The sequence below is a fragment of the Mytilus trossulus genome, chromosome 2 (genome assembly GCF_036588685.1).
Source record: "Mytilus trossulus isolate FHL-02 chromosome 2, PNRI_Mtr1.1.1.hap1, whole genome shotgun sequence".
Taxonomy (NCBI): Eukaryota; Metazoa; Mollusca; class Bivalvia; order Mytilida; family Mytilidae; genus Mytilus; species Mytilus trossulus.
The window spans coordinates 47,272,945-47,294,588 of NC_086374.1; the positions used below are offsets into that span (position 1 = coordinate 47,272,945).

Consider the following 21,644-nt stretch of genomic DNA (forward strand, 5'->3'; position numbering starts at 1 on the left):
ATGATGTAATTATGAAAGAAAAAATAAAGTATCATGTCAATTTCAGGGACAGTTCTGACTTTTTATTTGAATCATAGTTTTTATAACGTTTAATTTGTCTTGTAACAAAAATGTGTAACTACCTTCAAGTATTCTTAAAATTCTATGTACAAAGTTTAGACATTGTCAGAATCTGTTAAAGGGTAGAGAAGTCAAACGTTGGAACCTTCTTTATTACATGTATATACTAAGAAATACATTGCACTTCTGTTTATATAAATAATACTTCTCCGTCTAGTTTTGTGTAATAAAAAAAAGGTAAGGCAGTTGATTCACTACTTTCTCAGTGGAAATTACTCTCCTGTGTGTGATATCGCTCAATACTTTTATAGTACGTAACCAGATTCAATTACATCAAAAGACACAAATCTACAATTGTTTATATTTTATTTTTTCACACAAGCATATCATTATGCATTGTACGTGCTAATAATTTTATACAATTTCATTTTCAGATATTCCTCATTAGTCATTGCAATGTCAGCTAGTAAGTACATTGTAATCAATATCGTTATACAAATTTATATATGTGATATGTACTTGATATATCCATGTTACGCAAGCATGTTTTTTAAAAAGTAAAAATCAGCACATTTGTTGGATAAGAAAATGTATTTTTCATTCATGTTTTTGTTTATTTGTTGTATGTTTGTCTTCATTACTGATGATGTTTATTCTGTTTGTTATTTTCCTTTTAGGTCAAAGCAACCCACACTATATAGCAGCTGCAAAGGCCAATATCCCAAACCCAAGTGGTAAGTTTTAAAAAAAACATAAGCATTTAATTTATTACATATATGTACATCATCTCATTATCTATAACATTGAAGTAAAAAGAATCTGTCATTTTGAATGACTGTCTACTGAGAGTAAATATGTTCAATTATACTGTCTTGTGACATCCCCTTTTTAAATGTAAGACCTTTCAGGGATCTCATTGTCCTTTCCGGGGCATATATGATCAACCCCAGTTTTTGGATGGGTTCTTGTTGTCTAATCGTGTTTTTCTAGGAAGTGTTTTGTCGACAGCTGTGTCACTTTTTCAGAGTTATTGCGTCAATTCAGGTAGATAATTGTATCATTGGTAAGCATACCGGGTACATCTCTTTATTTCGTAACTACCTTGACACATTATAAAATGACACTTATAATGCTGATACATTTCATTAAACATTTCAGAAATCATAAGATATTTTCAAAAGTGTATATACTTATATCTTAAAATCTTGAATCAATATGAAAATAGTTTTATTTATGTAGTATATGGACCATATGCGGAATCTGCTAGACAGAAATCAGTACAAATATTGCGTATTACTTAAATGACCATCATCGGCTATGTCAAAGGTCAAAGACAAAGACCAACTACAAAAAAAAAGGTTTTAACATCTAAGGTAATTGAACAGATAGACCAATGATTCATTTGACTACGAATTTATCTGAGTGACAAAGACCTGTATAAAGTACACACACAAATATACATTTTTTTGTATGTACAGACACATATTGATTGATCAAATTAATTAACTGGACTTGATTGCTTAACATTCCCTGGCAAATATTTCATGTTTATGTGGAAAACAAATTAGCAGTAAATACAATTGGTAAGGTCCTGTAAAAGAGGCCATGCAGGATTTATGTCGGGGAAACTTTAGGTGTCATACCACCAATTACTCCCTCAAATTTAGAACGTGAAAGTAGGCCTACTCGGACAAAAAATAGTGCATTTGATACCATTGTTTACTTAAACTAACCAACAAATTGGCAGAAATGAAACTTTTGGTGAAAGAGAAATATGTTAAGACCATTTTGAGCTAAAATTTACTTGTGTATGAGTTTGCATTCAAAATTGAGGATTAATGCACTCCATAGTATACTACTTTAAGATTTCCAGAAAACCAGGGTTATTTTTAGCGGTAACTCTATTCGGAAGACCTTTTCTTTTTTATATGATTTTAAACACCTGTTGAAAATTGGCATGTAGAAAGCTGATACATGTGCGATTCAGGATATACCTGGTTTCTATGAAGTTAAACTTAAGGTAAAATATTTAGAAAGCTGTGAAAATTGTAAAATTTGGTTGAACAGATAGGGACTTTTAATTGGTGGTATGACACCTTTATCGCCTCTGTATATTTGATTGAGAACATAATTTGATCTCGCAACAGACCACCTATAGACCCTTAAAGTATGGTTGCAAGCGTTTATAACGTGCAGAGAACGATTATTATCTTTGCATGAGGCATCAATTTGAAGTTCCCATGCATTCTAACTGCATGGACGTGGCTGCGTACTTGTACATCTGCACAACCTAACAAACTTCCAACTTAGGGGAAAGTACAATATTTCCGGTCGAAAGAAGACAAAAGTGACCGTAAAGCTATTCCCCAGTCACCCTATGGGGCCACATATTGACGCAACAGGCTTTAACCTTGTTGTGCTAGATTGATCTATCCAAACTGATGAGTTATTACTAAAAGGAAATTCCCTTTTATTTCTATTTTTCTGTTCTTAAGTCGCAGTCCGCCAGATGTTGGTGTTTCAGATTAAGGTAAATTTTCACATGTACCTTAACTTAAGGTGGTATGGGTGTCTTTCGCCATCTTGGATTGTAAAAACAGAGAATCTAAGGTCCATATTTTCTATCAAGTTAGCAAAATTTGATGCAGGAATGCAGATATTTAATGTGAATTTTCATTTAATAAAATTAGAATATAAATTAGAAATATTATTATTTTTACAAGTGTAGATTATTTTTGGTTGTTTTAGAATATTTTCAAATTGGCATTTTAAGGGGAGGTAACTCTAAACCAGTGCATTTTCTGAAGGACTCTTCATAAAATTTTCCTATTTTGTCTTTTAGCCGGGAAAAACGTACGGTGACCCTATCTTTTCTTTTGATATTCTAAAAGCATTGTCTGAAAGCTATCTTTTCCTAACTTTTTATACAATTTTATCATTTTGTTTAGTTTCTATTCACAAAATTGTGCTTTTTCCTGTATAATCCATACAAAATAAGTCATTTTGTCACAACCTGTAGCTTGAAAAAATGCGCGTTGACCTATCATTTTATAATATTTTTGAACATGTATCAATAGATACTACAATTTTACAAAGTATGGACAAATTCTATCATTTTTATTTTAGACTCCCATACCACCTTAAGTTGTTTGGATTGATTTTTTGACAATATTCGTTGAAATTGGTGTCGTATAAATACATCAGATATTTCAAAAACATCATTTGATTTATAAAGAAAACCTATGTGAATCAGAGTTATGGGACTTTGACTGCCAGAAAGCCTACATATAAATAAAATGTAATTTGAAAATGTCATTGAGTAGCTAAATTACTACAAAATGAGTTTCGTTCCAGAGTTATTGGACTTTTAACAGTGAGAATATAATACTTGTTGCATAAAAGGTAAAGGTATCTTCATATAAAAAAGAAGATGTAGTATGATTGCCAATAAGACAACTGGCCATAAGAGAGGTTATTCTACAGAGCCATTTCATTTGCGACTGATTAATTCTATCTATAAATGCGTCCCATTTTATTTTTGCAACAATGTCAATATGCACAATAAGGGTGTGCCGTGCGCTATTGACGCAACTGTTTATTTGTCATAATAATTATTGGGATCATTAACATGTAGGTGTTGCATTAAACTCTTTTTGGGAAAATTCCCATGACTTAAAATAAATGTATGTTATATTTTAAACTATATTCAAGCTTAAATATCAGTTACTTCAAGCTTATTTTATTTTGTTCAGATCAAATTTCATCTCAATGAATGTTACTATCTTTTTTAACGCATCACTCCACACTGAAAAGTATAATATTGAAACGTCTTTGTCATATTGCCACATATTGACAGTCAGTTCATCATTCACAAACGTTTCTGCTATATAATTTATACTCAGATATTTCACTGGATACCAAATAATATCGCCGTTAAATTGATCGAGTTGACCATTTATGGACGCATCAGTTGCACAGTCTATACAAGATTTGATGTACATTGATTGGTTAGCATGCATTTTGACATCCATATCACTATATCGGGGCTTGAAGTTCCATTTAAAGCAATCAGACGGTAGTGTCGGGATTGGAGCACTAGTTTTCTTCAATACTTCGGGCATTCCTCGATCTTTTAAATGTGAAAACATTTGGTGAAATTGCGGAGACCATTTCACTGGTCTGTGTGTTTCATTGTCAACCCTACAAAGTTTTGCCAGCCTTTCTACCAAAAGTTCTCCCGTGTCAGTGTGTATAAGTTTTGTGACTGTGCTGTGTGTACTGGCACCTGGTTCGCACAAATATTTTGTTACTGTCAAATTTATTGGATCAAGGTAGTCGAACTGGTATACCTTTGGGTTAATATAATTTAAAATCATTTTTAGCATGATGAATGTCGATGGTTTACACATATTATTGTCAGTATCAGGAATATTCATGAATACATCTGACTGCCTGGCTTTAAATTCTGCTCCGTCTAAAAATAATGACAAATTCCATATACCCCATTTTCCTAAAGAAATAGAAATATGAAGACATATAACAAACGATTAAATTCAAAATAAATTAAAATTAGCTGAAAGGACATTTTTCGTTTTTGGTCATGACGTTGTCTGTTTGTCTTCTACTTATATTAGTTTGATTGTTTTATAATTCTTGTATAGTTTTCTTGGTATATGTCATCTTGCGTAGTTTCTTTAATTACCTATTACTAGTATAACATCGGACTATTGACTTCATTTTAAACGATTTTTTATCATGCATATTACTGAGATATGTTTATTCTGAATTGGCTAGAGGTATAGAGGGAGGGGTGTTTCTCAATACATGTTTAACACTGCCGCATTTTTTGTGAACCTATAGAGTCTGTGAGATAGTCTTGTATGTTTTCATAAATTTTGGTTCAAATGTTCATGTATTTTCTGCTCTTTGGTCGGGTTGCTGTCTCAATTTTAATTGTTGTTCTGTATTGCATGCTTTTACATGTTACTTTTATTCTTTTTAACTCTTTTTATGCTCTATGTCCTTTTTTCAAAAAACAATATATATAATACATATTGCTTTGACTTAGTGTTGACCTCTCAAACCAACCTGTTCTGTTATCAAAGCCGTAAGGTATGCCTTTTGTTGTTATTTCTGCGTAGTCTGGTGTAACCTTGGTTATGGTGTATATACCTCTCTTAATCTTCAATGCCTGAAGAATACATAATTGTCATGCACGTAGAAGAACTTCACAATTCAAGCGGAAATTTGCATTTTACACTCCTGTACTTCATCTATCTGGACTTATGACTATTAAAAAAGTCTGTATTCAAAAACAATTTTCTGTAATGTCATCGTGTTTTCGAAAAATAAAAAAAAATAAAAACAAATTGCTGTCAAAAGAGATGCAGGTGTCTGTGCAGTTTTCAGGGACTGATAACGAAAGCTGCCATTTTGATCACAATTAATTGGTTATTGTATACATGTTTTTGTACAAGTACATGGCAATCTTTAAAATAGAAATTTGATTTATTTGCATTGACTTCATGTATGAGAACCCCTTTATACTTTTATGTAACTATCATGCTTAAATGGTATCATCAAATATCAAATACAGACATGTTTTATAAAAACAAAGGCTCATAGATATTAAAGGGCCAGTATATCAGTGTAACTCATGCGTTGATTTTAATTTAGATATCATGAATTGTAAAGTGAATATCAGTGATAATGTAGCACTACGTCATACCTAGATAACCGCCATTTTTCTTTTAATTTAATAAAATCTATCTCTTCAAATTTTATCATTTTAAATTTTATCGTTTTATTTTCATTCAGCTCACGTATCAATTCCCTACACCAGAATTAAAGTTTGCCGCTATACGAAAGCTGCAAGCAGACTCGGTGACATACAGTATCTAGACTTATTATCATATTTTAAGCAATGTGATATAAACTACATTTTTGCAACACATTTTAGAAAGTAATTTTGTAATTTTAGCTTATACATTAACCTGTCTTATGTGTACTATGGTTTTGTATAATTTCATTTGACGATACCGGCGTGCCATAAACAACATCAGAAAATAGAAACGCTTGCATATATAAATATGTAGGTGTAGTTTTCTGACATATCACAATCAGATTCAAGATTGTTTGCTGCATATAAACATCATTTACAAAAACTAGTGTCATGCAATTAAGCTGCGAATAAAGATTTAGCCGTGTTGTTCACAGCAAAAATTTACGTAATATAATTTTAAACTTTTCGGCACGGGAAATTTCTTAGCGAATTTTCGAATCATAGTCTTCATACAGAGGAAATTAAATGATTTTAGTGTGAGCAAAATATACATCTAATATTATATTTCATTATAAACTTACCAAAAGTTTAGTGTTGTTCAATATTAAGGATTTGCTAACACATCGCCTAAACATTTTTTCTATTATCAGTTGATTGACCCAATTTAAATATGGAGGGCTAACTTACCAATAATTTAGTAATAACGTCAAATTATTAAGTTGACATAAGCATGTAATATTGTATGTATTTGATTTAGACAAAATCGCATAAATCTCTGATTTCTGAGGGGGAAAACATCATTGGTAATGTATATTCATTACATGGACCAAATTCTTTTAAATAGGTCCTGCAATATACATTTAAGATCCTTTGTAATATAAGTTCCAAATAAAAGAAATATTCTGTATTTCAGTTGGAGCAAATCACTGTTAGAATTGTTCCTTTCGGAATAAATAATAATAAAGAGTCTAGAATAAGTGTTCCAACAGAATAGGAACATAAATTATGGCATTGTTTATAACACAGTTCCAATGCATGGGAATTTCAGTTAGGCGGGAACACATATATATACATTGATAGTTGGTCATTTTAGAGAAATTAACCTCTACCTCTGTATATAATATATCAATATAAGTTTGATTTGTTTGTTTTCAGACCGAAGAGTTCCTATTGGCTTGTAAATATTGGCTTGTAAATGTTAACTAGTTCTTGAAGGTACACGGGTGCTTCCTGTTTCAGAGATTTAAACACATAAAGCAATACTTTGTATTTACAACGAAATAGTATTGGCAGCCAATGAAGATGTTTTAAAATTGGACTAACATGTTCGTTTTTCTTTTTCCTTGTTATTAATTTTGCGGCGGTATTCTGTACACGCTGTAATTGTTGGATTGCATTTGCGGAAGTCCATATAACAATGCACTCCCGTAGTCCAAGCGAGACGTCACTAAAGATCAAACAAGTGTTTGCTGCATTCTCTGTAATAAATGGACGAATTCGACCGACATTTCTGATCTTGTAGAAACAAGATTTTGAGGTCGCACTAATCTGTTGGTCCATCGCCAATGTTTTGTCAAAGTAAACACCAAGGTTCTTGACGCATGCTAAATCACTAACGATGTTTTTTTTCCAAAAATGAGGTGACAAGATGTCACAGTGGTTTGTATCTACAAATGTATACATCTTGCACAAGCAAAGTTCTACTCTAGCAAGGGTTTAAATGGCAGGCTGCATGGAGAAGTCTTTGGATGGACATATTTCTATTTCCCAAATAAAACTCTGGATTCAAGTTGACGATTAAATATTCCCTATTCTGAAATTCAAAATTATTAAAATTTCGGCAACCCCTGTGATCATACATGTAAATTCATCGTCCATAGTTCTATTCATGTATACCAGTGACATAAAGATAAGTTTCACATGTCTTTGTTAGTGAGATATACCTAGTTACATTTTGTATTTGTGCGTCAATATTATTATCTACTTTTATGATAGAGTCGGTATATAACGAACAAAATATTTTAGAAACAATAGACATAGTACATGTACGCAGTAAAATTATTATATTTATCATAAACAATTGTTTATTTTGAGATAAATTCATAACACGTCCATTTATTGGTATTTCTCTTTATAGACATAACTGACGTTATCATACGGTTCGAGACAAATGGAGAACCTAACCTCAAGGCTTACGATGCACAACCAAAAAATCCTTCCGTTCATGACACCACAATAGGTAATATGTATAATAGAATGTTCGATTTATATGTACAGCCAAAAATGAATAAAAAGATGGCTTATAATGAGTTTGTATATGAAATGGGTATACGTATACAAATTATAGTACATCACATCCGGTTGAATACGAAAATAGGGGGGGGGGGAAATCCCTGAATTTGACAGTTGTAATAAATTAATCTCACATTTTATTGAAGTAAAACATTTCTGGGTCATAAATATATATCTCGGGTATTTCAAAGCACTATAATTGTTCTATTTTGGGTTCCTATAGAATATTTTGTAAACTTGAAGTAACATGCATTGGTTACTAATTCTTGTACACAGGTGCACAAGAGGTGCTTTGATTGGTTGTCTACCAGTGATGGTTATTTTCCTATACATGTATGCAATGCAATGATAAGGGATTGTTTTTCTATAGAAGACGACAGGATAAAACTTTACTCATGCCAAGTATTTCTTTATTTGGAACCAAAATAAATTTCTGCACAATTTTTTGAAAAGTTCAAATTTAACAAAGTCTAAGAGGGGAAATCAATGCATCTATACACACAAATTTATGCAGTATAACCAACACAGCTGTTATCAAATATTGATATGAACTATTAATATAACCGACTTGTAATTGAACAAACATCTTAAGAATGAAGCCAACCAGTGTTAATCGTTCCACCCTTTCTTAACTAGTCGTGCGACTGCATCAACAATAACATTACCGCCACCATACAACACAGCAGTCTATCCTAGTATTTTTTCACGTCTGACTCTAAAAAATAAGATGCCAATAACTTTACACCTATAGTTTAGATATTTATACTTTATCTCACGTTTCTGGGTCAAGTGATTTAATATAAGCAGTGTTCACTGATTGAGTCGTGAAAGAGATCTTCTTATACGTGATTTTTTAGCGTAGTTGGTCGTGTGGTCTTGACTTCGATCGACGCTGAACTGACATTAAATTTAACAATGTCATATAAACACGCACATTTGATTTTTACCTCCTCTCTCGAAACGAAATTACAATCATTTTACATATTTGCGCCGTGCGCTACGCATATAAAGACAGAGATACTAAATTCTTCGTCAGGTCGAATCTTCATTTAATTTCGAATAAGTTCAACTTAAGGGGTGTTATAGCCCGCATATTTTTTGTTGATGTCTCATGAAATTCTACCATAAGGACTTGCCTCGGAGAATCAAATGAGGACATCATTATAAATAGATGGAAAAAAACCTATAGACTGCAAAACACCAATAGCACTTGACGCAAGACAACACATGCAGATCGTTTTAGTGGAGTTAGAAAGTAACCAGCCGAAAACGAATGCAAATTGTAATACATGTAATAAGAAAGTGCAAACAGCTAACTATGCGTATCATTATTGCCGTAAAAAGGTCTGTAGATATAAGAAGATTTGGTATAAGTGTCAATCATGACTCTCCATCAATGTCACATTTTTTTTTTTTAAAGTAAACCATTATAAATCAAAATACGACTTTCAACACGGAGCCTTGGCTCACACCCAACAGCAAGCCTTAAGATTAATATAATTATGACTTTTTCACAACGAATTGGCTTTATTTCTTGGTATTAATATTTTAGGATATGGGTTTAACCTCAACAGATCAAATGCAAAAGTAACTTTCCAAAAATTTGTCCCAGAGGTTGATTTTGACAAAGTAAAGACGGGACAAGAAAACATAACAAAAGAACAAGCTCTTAAACTATTTGATGTATGTATTATATGTTACCAGTCTGAAATGAATGTGTGTTGATGATGAGGATTAAGGTGTGCCCTTGGCTTTAATGATAAAAACTTGATTCCATTCAAAACTGTTGTTACTGAAAGAAGTCAGTTGATAGTTTTCATTACAAAAATATATGTAAAGAATCATTATTTTAAACAAAACAATTTGCTTGAACTATTTCATGGACATAAGAAATTACGAAGTCCATGCACGAATAAAATATAGTATTGCCTATTTGAAATACAAGATATTGCCTGTAGAATAAATGAAATTAAAAGATCGTGCATGATAATCAATTTAGATTAATGTTGAATCCGGAGTCGTATTGGAATATGTTTTTTTCTCTGTAAACCCGTCAAACAAGAAATGTTTGGAAGTATTTCAGTGTTCATCTAGTCAGAATAATATCACACTTAAATTTTCATTTTGAACGGATTGGATTTTATTAACAATTAATATTACCTCCGGAGGACAAGGTTCCTTATTAATTGGCTTACTTTGAATGGAATTTTTATTCGACAAATAGCTTTTCATTAAAGGAAAAAATAAAAATTGTTTGATTATAAGGCTTATCCGTCGAAGTCTATTTTAGGGAATAAGGCGAACAAAATATTCCTAAATAAGGAAGTCAGTTAAAAGTTTAATAACAAAAATACCAATTTCAAGGATAATTTAAAACGGAAAGTCTATAAAAAATGTCAAAATCAAAAGCTCAAGCACATCAAACGAATGAATAAAAAAATGTTATGGTCATGTCCCTGTCTTGGTACTGGCATTTTCTTATCAATTTTTTAAATATTATTTTATAAATATGATTATTAAGAAGATTTTTGTCTCTTTTATTGTAATGAAGCATGACATTACTGAACACGTGAATAGAGCCAAATCGAGGCTTGGAGACAGCGTATATAATTCCTTACCACCTAATGTCAAGTCGGCAGTCATAAGTGCAGTATACAGAGGCGATCTTGGTCCAAAAACGGCGAATCTGATGAAAGCAGGAAAGTGGCAAGATGTCGGTGTAGAATATCTAAATCATCAGCAATATAAGAATGCAAAAGAACTTGGCATAATTGGAGTTAGAACAAGAATGAACTGGAATGTTGAACAATTCAATACTATGATTAAAGAATGAAAAGGGGTGCAGAGCGAGCCTTATCTGTTTATGTACGTGATTTAATAACGAAAAAGAATCAAACCCATCTAATCTATAAATCTTTAAAGATATATTCCATATGTAGTTTTGTATAAAACTTTTAAATTAAAAATATAAATGAAACAGAATTCAGTATTATTCATTTGTTTACTTAATCTTTCTTGTGAGATCTTAAATAACACCATCAAATTAAGAAATAATTCATGGGGGCTTGAATATATCGTTATTTTACCACGGGTTGGCCCTTTATGGCAAATATTTTACCCTGAGCGATAGCGAGGGGTAAAATATCGGCATAAAGGGACAACCCGTGGTAAAATCTAGATATATATTCAAGCCCCCATGAATTATTTCGATTCTAATAGGACAAATACGGCAATTGTTTTGGATCGAAGCGCTCTAGGTGGAGGCCATTATTTGCCGTTCTCGTAAAATAACGCACTTTTAGAATGGCGTAAAAGAACGGAGCAAACAAAAAAGTGACATGCTCAAACTATTCACAAAACTTATTTAGATAGATTTGGATGAATTTTAATGATAATTAACTTATATGTCTTCTATGTATAAAAAAAATGGGCTTATACCACATTTTAGCATCGTTTGTTGACGTTTCCTTGTTGTGATGATTTTCGGTATCAGAAGCGTGTATTATAATCATACGTTTTTTGATTGAGTTAAGTCTGCCAATTGATATTTTATCGTATGTTTTTCTTTGTTGTGATGTTATGCTATTGTTTCAGAAAAAGGGAGAAGGTTTGAATCCATTAAAACGTTTAATCCCGCTACAAATGTTTGCACCTGTCCTAAGTCAGGAATCTGATGTACAGTAGTTGTCGTTTGTTTATGTAATATAAACGTGTTTCTAGTTTCTCGTTTTGTTTATATAGATTAGACTGTTGGTTTTCCCGTTTGAATGGTTTTACACTAGTAATTTTGGGGCCCTTTATAGCTTGTTGTTCGGTGTGAGCCAAGGCTCCGTGTTGAAGGCCGTACTTTAACCTATAATGGTTTACTTTTTAAATTGTTATTTGGATGGAGAGTTGTCTCATTGGCATTCACACCACATCTTCCTATATCTATTATCCCGTAAAATGCTTAAATTATAACGTCATCATTCTATGACGTCGGGTACTTCATTCATAAAAAAGCATATGACGTGGGAGTACGATCGGAACAGCCAATGCAATATATTCATATTTTACCACGCGTGTGTACTCAAAGCGTTTGAAGGACGTCATGTTAGAATATTCAATAAGATGAGCTCAAGAGTATATACACATGTACACAATGTATGTGTTTATAAATTATATGAATTTCCCAAGTTCCGAAGTTATTTGTTCGAAACTATTTCAATAACAACGTCGGTACGTAATGCTGTCAAACCATCAAATACACACACCAAACTGTTATACTGTAGAATTTTAGAAAATATTGAAAACCTTTTAACTATATCTCAGTTGTAAAATAAATTCAGTGGAAATTCGTCCTAAAGTTTTAAGGTTTCATATGCATTAATAGTAATACCATATATAAACTACAAGATTTTTATTCAGGTCTTAAAAGAATGAAAGACCTTATTCCATTTTACTGTTAAATAAAATAGATATTGGATTATATAAATAATTCATTTAGATTTCAGATGTCCTTAGAAAGTGCATAAAAATCAATCTATCTGCGTAAACAAAGAATCACCTAGTGAACACGATCAACTGAAATAAATATTTTGATTTACCTATAGCTACAGTAATACAGTGATAAAAACGGTCAATTCACCGCAATAGTCCATAAATAAACCATTCAAAAGTTTTATTACCTTAATGTTTCTAAATAAATACGTCAAGCGATAGTATTATATGGTTTGGAAAAGGGGAGTTGAGTGTATACAGTCCAACTGTGAATGCATTGATTCCATTTGAAACGAAATAGGCTTAAAAACTTTAATGAACGGGTTTTTGCTGCAATGCATTTAACATGCCATATTATAAAATGAATGGTGTTAAATACGTTGCAAAATCATTCAAATTTTTTTGCAACTTTTGTATTATATATTGTATTTGAAGTTCAATATGTCTCAGCGTAAACACCGCCAGTATCATTATCACTTATCGTATTAACCTGTCTAAGTTTGTCGTTGACTTGTACTCATTTAACACTATAATAGCTATAGTCTTTCACGCTGATGCACCATTAAAGAAACTGGCTATTTATAGTTGATTAAAACATATTGTTTGACGCCCAGTGTCAAATATTTTATGCATACTAGTATTCAGGACAGGAGCAAATACACAATATTTACAAAATGTATGTTTTGTAATGAATGTCGATGGACAGCAACTAAGAACTAAAGGGAGATGTTGGATAGTGAAGACAATTTGCGTCGCAATAGTACACCTACAGACACCTCAATAGTTGCTTCGAGGTTTCTTTAACGTGCCAATAATGGGATGACCCCTTACACAATGCATATACTTTGACGCATCTATTTTAATTCTGACCGAACGTGGTTGTGAATTAATCCATCCATCAAAGTTATACTGACGCCCTATTTGGCAACGCCAAACACGTTAAAATATATTGGAAAGAGTATTTTCGCTAAACTAACTAAATAAAAAAGAAGTACGTATCTATGACAGTAAGTACAAGCTAGTTAAAAGTCCAGTCATAACAAGTAAATAAACCATTTTTTCCAAACTTACCAATCAACCAATACACATCCAAAAAATGTATTGTGTTTATTGGTTATACTGGTACCCAATTGTAATATAATGGAGTATAAACCAGCGATGATAAGTACTTTTATTTTCCTTAATCTGTTTATTTTCAAAATTTGTTTTACTTGGCAAACATTATGATATGCAAATAAGTTTTATTTAATATTTTAATCTTACAATTTCAATCCATTTTTGGACAAAATATATAATTTATCAGGATGATTTGTCTAAGCATAACAACACAGCTGCTGCAATTGCCAACATTGCTCCTATTATAGCAAAGGCAAAAGCAAAATGAAGATTTTCTGTTATCACATCAACTGATTTACCAGCAAATAAACACACTCCAATCAGGATAAGCACAGCTGAAACAAAGAAACAAATCATTAGACAATTTAAATATATAACAATGTCAGAATATATTTTGACTGTTTAGTTCATGGTTAACCTCAAGTACATCTTTAACTTTGAGTTAAATGAAATGCGAACCTGTACATGTATGTTGGAATAAGGGGACGACCATTTGATATTCTGGGTGGTGGGGACGGGGGGAAGGAGGATTTTAAAAATAAATACATCAGCCTTGATAATCACAAAAATAAATGATTTGTTCTTTGGAAGTTTAAAAATAAATAACCTGACTTGCAATGTATTGAAAATAAATATCTCAGCAGGTCTAATCGAAAGTATGAGATGGCCCGAGATTCTTCATAAATTCATCTATTCCCAAAAAAAAATCGGGAAACACTTTGTTTTATTTAACTTGAGGTATATTGTCTCAGGAAACCTTACCTCACTTTTATTTTAACAGGGCCGTAACTACATTGAGACAAATGCCTCATGTAGGAAATTCCAAAACCAAACGCTTGTCTCCATATCAAATTATGTTCATAGCGAGTGCCTTGTAAGAAGCAAGTTCTGTTTTCCCTCAGACGAAGCCCTGATTTTTCGGGATCAATGTTTCTTATTTACTTGTCCTTTGTTCATTGATTGCCCTTCTGTTAGTTTGCATTCCTTTTGTAATTATTTAGTAATTTTGTTATGAACTTGATCGTGAGTTTAAAAAAAAAGCAGCAGCCACAGACTTAATAAACTATGTGAATTCAATTTTTACTTTATCATGCACATTGGTCTTTTTATGTTGTCCCTAGAAACTCAAGTCTTACACTGAATTTATACATTTTGCTTTGAGACCAAAATATTGTCAAAAACATATTAAAACAAAAATTGCATTTTCAGATTATGAAAGAGTCTTCGAAACACCCAGAAAGCATGATTTTCCATCATTTGTTCTATAGCTTCTTGGGCCTTCAGTGGCTCCGAATCCCTTCAAAAAAGATTTTGCATCGGTCCGCTCGGCGAATTATGTTTGCCAATACTTTTAAAAGAGGCTAGTTACAACCAAACTTTAAAATACTGTGTATGTATGCAATACATGTATGTACAGTTGGAGTAAAACAGATTCATTAGGGCCCCGCCGAAAAGGCGGGTCGCCCTATAGTGATCAGTCTGTCCGTCCGTCCGTCCGTCCGTCCGTCTGTCCGTCTGTCCGTCCGTCTGTCCGTCCGTCTGTCCGTCCGTCTGTCCGTCCGTCCGTAACACTTTCGTGTCCGCTCCATATCTAGAGAACCATAATGATTTCATACTTTATACTTTACATGTATATTAACCACCACCAGAGGGTGTGTCATGATGTATGTACAACTTCCTAGGTCAAAGGTCAAGGTCAAAAACTTTGGTTTCAGTTGACAACCCTGTGTTCTTTGGTGAAGATCGTGTCCGCTCCATATCTAGATAACCGTTATGATTTTATACTTAATACTTTACATGATTATTAACCAACACCCAAGGGTGTGTCATGATGTATGTACAACTTCCTAGGTCAAAGGTCAAGGTCAAAACCTTTGGTTTCAGTTGACAACCCCGTGTCCTGTGGTGAAGATCGTGTCCGCTCCATATCTAGATAACCGTTATGATTTCAAAGTTTATACTTGTCATCCATTTTAACCACCACCAGAGGGCGTGTCATGATGTATGTACAACTTCCTAGGTCAAAGGTCAACGTCAAAAAAACTTTGGTTTCAGTTGACAACCCTGTGTTCTGTTGTGAAGATTGTGTCCGCTCTATATCTTGAAAACCATTATGATTTCAAATATTATACTTGACATCCATTTTAACCAACACCAGAGGGTGTGTCATGATGTATGTACCACTTCCTAGGTCAAAGGTCTGTCTGTCTGTTGGTCTGTCCATCGCTAACAAATTTGATCCACACTATATTTTGAGAGGACAGCTGTTATTATTTCATACTTTATACCTGACAAACATTTTCAACTTAACATATATATTAAATGTGTCATAATGTATGCATCCTAGGTCAAAGGTCAGTCCGTTGGTCTGTCCATCCGTTCGTTGTTCTTAACAAATTGTGTCCGCTTTACCTCTCGAGAACCATTAATATTTCATACTTTATACTTGGTGGGTCATAATATATTGAAGGCATAATTCTAAAAATATGTGACAAATATCAATTGGGCAGCATCTTTAAACATTGTTCAAACATCAATCCATATATCCAGAAGTCACCTTAGAGTAGTCAACAATGAGTTCACATCATGCAGTCATATCACTATTATACTATGAAAGTAAGTTGAGAATATTTATCAGTTTTAACTTAAAATCTTAGATTAAAATCACATGTGAGACTATGTAATAACTTCCAAATAATGCTTCATGTGAGACTATGTAATAACTTCCAAATAATGCTTCATATCAGATTATCCATACAACTTATTTACCCCACATTATTGACAGCGGGGCCCAAAGAGATGGCTCCCATCTCAATGAAATCTAGTTTTTGCATGTATTATTTATAAAAAACTTAAAAATTTAATGTTTCAAATATCATAAATATAGTTGTGAAAATGAATAATCAGTCCCTTGCTTTAATGAAAATAAAAAATCTTGCTTCAACAATGCAGAAAATGAATAATCTGGCCTCTTAGTTTACAAAAATGAATAACCGACCAAAAACAAATCCTCCTGCAAATATGTAAATAGATGAAAACTTCTGAAATCCACTTCTCATATTAATTAAACTTACAATGAACATACATTATATTTTTATCGTAATGTTTATTGTAAAAGTGTATCTAAAGATAAACAAACAGTTGACTACATGTGACTTAATTGTTATTTATAATAGATCATATTTAATTATATTTGTGCATTATATTAAAAGCATCCACATTAATTTGAAGTTCAAGGCCTTTATAAACGTTAAAAAATCCAGTATATTTGTATAAACATTCTTTCAAAAAACTAAATGTTTCCACTTAAAGTCATTTTATCTGTCAAAAGGGTGTGCTAAACATATTTTAACAATAAATTAAAGATTCAAATTTTAAATGACAACACGCAGAAGCTGTTTTTGTTGAAACTACCGATGCATTGATGCGTAAAATGCTATTAAATACAAAACGGAAAAATTAAAATTGAGAATGGAAATGGGGAATGTGTCAAAGAGACAACAACCCGACCATAGAACAGAAAACAGCAGAAGGGCACCAATTATAGGTCTTCAACGCAGCGAGAAATTCCCGCACCCAGAGGCGTCCTACAGCTGGCCCCTAAACAAAATATATACTAGTTCAGTGATAATGAACGCCAGACTATACTCCAAATTATACACAAGAAACACACTTTAATTTATAGTTTGTAGTTTATGGACTAAAATAATTTAATGTTTGATGTAACGCGTCTTCTGATTGGCTGACGTCGTTTTGTTAATCAGCTCAAAGACATAAATTTGTCATGAGATCGTGACGTCATCAACGTTTTTTCATGATATTCTCCAGTTTTATATGGAATTAAGAAATAAATTATTAGAAATGACTCTTATATTTTTTCTGCCTATTCGAAATAACATAAAAAAAAATGTGGTGCTCACTTTTAATAACACACTACGCGGGTTATTCAGTGGGTACCACATTGTTGATGTTATTTCTTTATAGACAAAAAAATATACTATAGGCATTCCTTAATTAACATTTCAAACTGCCTTTTTATATAATCTATGCAATCGGTAATCAGTTATGTTTGCTTTCTTACCTCCAACAACCAAACATCCTACGACGACCCATTTTAAGACAGGTTTGTCTTTAACGACGAATAACTTGACGATTACTGTGACAAGGGCTGCCAGTAGACATAAAAACCCTAGAACCTCCATACCTTGAGCTGCCTCCAACCATGCTGTAATGTTAAAAATACAATGATCTGTACAACACATTTGAAATGAGACGATGAAACAAAGTAGATCTATATTTATTGACGACTTGTTTGGAAGTTTGTGGTTGATCTTGATCATTTCAATCTAACTGAACTTTATATGTTCCAGAACAAAACAATTTTTCGTTCATTTTGTGTACATAAATAAGACCGCTAGTTTTCTTGTTTGAATTATGTTACATTGTCATTTCAGGGCCTTTTATAGCTGACTATGCGGTAAGAGATTTGCTCATTTAGTTTTTTCCCACTGATTGAGATAAAATGCAAGAGTAAACAAGAGTGTGTTCAGGGATGCCCCATCCGCACTATCATTTTTCTATGTTCAGTGGACCGTGAAATGGGATTAAAAAACCTCTAGTTTGGCATTAACATTAGAAAGATCCTATCATAGGAAACATGTGTACTTAGTTTCAAGTTGATTGCAAGTTGATTGCACTTCAACTTTTTCAACCAAAAACTTTAACCTGAAGCGGGATAGACGGACGAACAAACGAACGGAAGGACGAACGGACGCACAGACCAGAAAACATAATGCACATAAAAAGGGCATAAAAAGAAGTGTAACTTGCATTTGCCTTATGTTAATGCAAATTATGTTTCAGTAATTTTCTCAAATTATGCGTATACCGAAGTGGTTTTTTTTCGAACTTAGTTTAGTTTAAATAATTTGGTGTTGAATGATACGTTTATCTAAATGCACTTCAATATAAAAATAAGAAGAATGGTTAGATATTCAATGAGACAACTCTCCACAAGAGACCAAATAACAAAAATATTTACTACATTTATATGGCTCCGTACGGCTTTCAACATTGAGCAACATTGAGCAAAGCCCATATATTGAAATGTAATTGTTTGAATTATGAATTCAACTTACTTTCAGTATTGACATAAGTGTTACAGTTGGTTTCAGATGATGACTGGCAGTTAAGCCATATTCCTCCGTAATAAGACGTCCCTGAAATCTTTATATAGTACCAATATGGGGCAGCAAATCCAATCAAGTCGACAACAAATGCCACAATTGTCAAAATAAACGAAACAAAAGAAAAAATAGGAATTCCAGCTATTTCCTTGTTTGACATTTTTGACGTCGAGACTATAATTTGATAATTTCCCGCTCGATTTTTTCCACTATTAAAAAAAGTGAAGCGACACTTAGAGTCATAGAATTATAGGTGATGTTGAAATGCTCGTTTTATAGTTGGAACAAAATATTATTACCTGTTGTTATTTACTCTTGAAGTACATCATAATCGCATTGCCATGTTTGTTAATTAGATTTCTCTGTTTATATATCAGCTTTTAAAATAATGTGTTTATACCTAAATACGTCATGATAGATACATGTACGAAGGTATACATGTGCATGTTTTATTCAAAACAAAGTGTAGATATAGCAAATACCCCTTTCGATAATTTCGAATACCTATTTTAGAGAGCGGCATTCACACTAATTAGTACAGATATAAATAATTAAAATACTGCAATTTCAATTTTGATATTTTGTTTAAGAATATAAATATGTTCCTTTTTCTAATAAGGAGATATGACAGAATCGTACAAGTGGGGACCTACATGCGTGTATTTTTGAAATTACGACTTGTCCCGAGTTATGCAATGCCATTAAATAAATTAGTTTCTTCTTTTAATTTTTCTGTTTACCTTAAGTAATTTTGACAAATGTACTGATATAAGCATATTTTTTTTTATTCCTTTACATCTCCATGTTCAAAGGTTTGTTTATGAGTATCATTTTTTTTTTAGTTTTGTGCACTCTTCAAGGCTCTTATCCCAGACTGTTTTTGTATAATTTAAATGTTTTTTTCATTAACATTTGTATTTGTTAAAAGTTATGGTGAATACGCATAAAAGATAACACAGCACTTAAAGGAAACATTAACAAAAGTGGGCAAATACAAATACACACACAAAATGAAACTATTGAATAATTGCACTATTCATTGCAGATATGAGCAGGACTGTATAAAAGCAAAGAATATAGGTTTTGGTGGCAGTTGAGTTGCGATAACCTATTTGATTTAATAATGAATATGAAATACTTTTAAAATAAGGACTGTTCATCCTTTTTTGAGTTCTATCATAACGCGTTATGCGAATATAAAAGGTTTATTTTGAGTCTCCATATAGTGGATGAACAAAAAAGTATGCCAATCATTGAAAAACGTAGGGTTTGAAAACTTCTATTATGTTCAAAAACGCTTCCTAACCCCCGCTGTAGGCTCTGGATCATGAGCAATTAAGGAAAACAAAACAACCGGTATGATTCAAAGTAACTGTACATATGATTTGCAGTATCTTCTATATGTTATATCTTCGTTCCGTTATAAGCATACATGGCCTAGATGTCCCATTAAACCAAATAGGGAAAAAGTAAAAATCACATTCAAATAAATACTGAACTCCGAGGAAAATTCAAAACAGAAACATTTCTGCTCAAATGGCAAAATCAAAAGCTCAAACAAATCAAACTATAAAAAGATAACAACTTTCATAATCTTGGTGCAGATATTTTTTTTTATGTAGAAAATGGTTGATTAAAACTGGTTTTATAGCTTAACCTCTCCCTTGTATGATACTCGCACCAAATTCCATCATATTGACAACGATGTGTGAACAATTGATTAATTGTTGGTTGCTTAACGTCCAGTGGCAAATATTTCATGCATATTCAGGACAATGATTCAGATGTGTGAAAAAAGCAAACAGACATAATAGGTAAACATGTCAAAAATAAGGGAACAGCAGTCAACATTGTATTAAAATATTAATCATTATAAAAACAAACAAATATGTCAAAAAAGCACAAAAGCACAAAAAGGCATATAGAAAAAACACATTAGCAAAAACGAAAAAAATAAAAATACAAAGATATTGCTAGTTTTAAACTTAATTCTAAATGTAAATTGTATTTTTTTTTTAAAGTTTAGTTCTAGGGAGGCGAACAATTATACACAGCTGTTGTGGCCTTGCAAATATAGTTAATTTAAGATACAACTCATTTGTTTTAATTGGTCTTTATACTTCATATTAATTTTAATATAAACACATTTTTTTTAGGCAAAGTGAACATCATTCTTAATAGAACTGCACTGACTCTCATTATAACACTAGTCTGCTGTCTTATCCATGAACAATAAAACTGCGGCAATTATTGCTAGGATTGCTGCAATGATGACAAATGCAAACGCAAAGTGGATATTTTCCTTTAATTCTTTTCCCGCTTCTCCGCCATAAATACAAACACCTATCAGAATAAATATAGCTGAAATAAAAAGAGAATTAAAAGATATTGATACGAATAAACAAATGATATGTTTAATTCTATAACACAAGAATTCGATAGATAAAAAAGATCATTAAATTTCTTTCTTAAATTTATCAGATTTCTTAGCTGTTCAAACGAGCCTGAGTCTGAATCCGCGAAGCACACTTGTTTTTTGCATTCTTCTTACGATTTTCCCGCTTGAGGAGTGATTTGTATGGAGGTAGAAGTTGTAAAAGTCAGTTTTCTTAAAATGCAGATTATATGCCTTTACTCCATTTTCTAGATTATTATATAAAAAAAGTTAAATAACATATTTAAACAAATGTATATACACGACTTATTTTTAATTAGCTGAAGCTTTAAAA

General features: G+C 32.2%; 3 protein-coding genes across 3 annotated transcripts; 1 reads left to right on the top strand and 2 right to left on the bottom strand.

Moving 5' to 3' along the window:
- The first annotated feature begins 487 nt into the window (after positions 1 to 487).
- On the top strand, positions 488 to 11,096 carry LOC134707423 (uncharacterized). The gene is made up of 5 exons (XM_063567146.1): positions 488 to 526; positions 738 to 794; positions 7,980 to 8,081; positions 9,687 to 9,817; positions 10,686 to 11,096. Exons 1-5 carry the CDS (start codon positions 517 to 519, stop codon positions 10,965 to 10,967), a joined length of 582 nt encoding a protein of 193 aa, XP_063423216.1. The 5' UTR covers positions 488 to 516; the 3' UTR covers positions 10,968 to 11,096.
- LOC134707422 (uncharacterized) lies at positions 3,584 to 6,500 on the bottom strand. The gene is made up of 3 exons (XM_063567143.1): positions 6,424 to 6,500; positions 5,149 to 5,251; positions 3,584 to 4,570 (listed from the first exon to the last, which is right to left on the bottom strand). The coding sequence occupies exons 1-3, from the start codon at positions 6,475 to 6,477 to the stop codon at positions 3,795 to 3,797; spliced, it is 933 nt and encodes a 310-aa protein (XP_063423213.1). The 5' UTR covers positions 6,478 to 6,500; the 3' UTR covers positions 3,584 to 3,794.
- Positions 11,097 to 13,912: 2,816 nt separating the features above from the next.
- On the bottom strand, positions 13,913 to 19,156 carry LOC134705811 (uncharacterized). The gene is made up of 3 exons (XM_063564528.1): positions 18,868 to 19,156; positions 17,811 to 17,954; positions 13,913 to 14,064 (listed from the first exon to the last, which is right to left on the bottom strand). The coding sequence occupies exons 1-3, from the start codon at positions 19,073 to 19,075 to the stop codon at positions 13,913 to 13,915; spliced, it is 504 nt and encodes a 167-aa protein (XP_063420598.1). The 5' UTR covers positions 19,076 to 19,156.
- Positions 19,157 to 21,644: the final 2,488 nt, after the last annotated feature.

Coding starts and splice junctions, on each gene's coding strand:
- LOC134707423 (XM_063567146.1), top strand. Junction 795..7,979: donor CAATATCCCAAACCCAAGTG/GTAAGTTTTAAA, acceptor TTCTCTTTATAG/ACATAACTGACGTTATCATA. Junction 8,082..9,686: donor CGTTCATGACACCACAATAG/GTAATATGTATA, acceptor TTAATATTTTAG/GATATGGGTTTAACCTCAAC.
- LOC134707422 (XM_063567143.1), bottom strand. CDS start 6,477: ATGTTTAGGCGATGTGTTAGCAAATCCTTAATATTGAACAACACTAAA. Junction 5,252..6,423: donor TGAACAACACTAAACTTTTG/GTAAGTTTATAA, acceptor TGTATTCTTCAG/GCATTGAAGATTAAGAGAGG. Junction 4,571..5,148: donor CGGCTTTGATAACAGAACAG/GTTGGTTTGAGA, acceptor CTATTTCTTTAG/GAAAATGGGGTATATGGAAT.
- LOC134705811 (XM_063564528.1), bottom strand. CDS start 19,075: ATGTCAAACAAGGAAATAGCTGGAATTCCTATTTTTTCTTTTGTTTCG. Junction 17,955..18,867: donor CACTTATGTCAATACTGAAA/GTAAGTTGAATT, acceptor TTAACATTACAG/CATGGTTGGAGGCAGCTCAA. Junction 14,065..17,810: donor AGGATGTTTGGTTGTTGGAG/GTAAGAAAGCAA, acceptor TCTTTGTTTCAG/CTGTGCTTATCCTGATTGGA.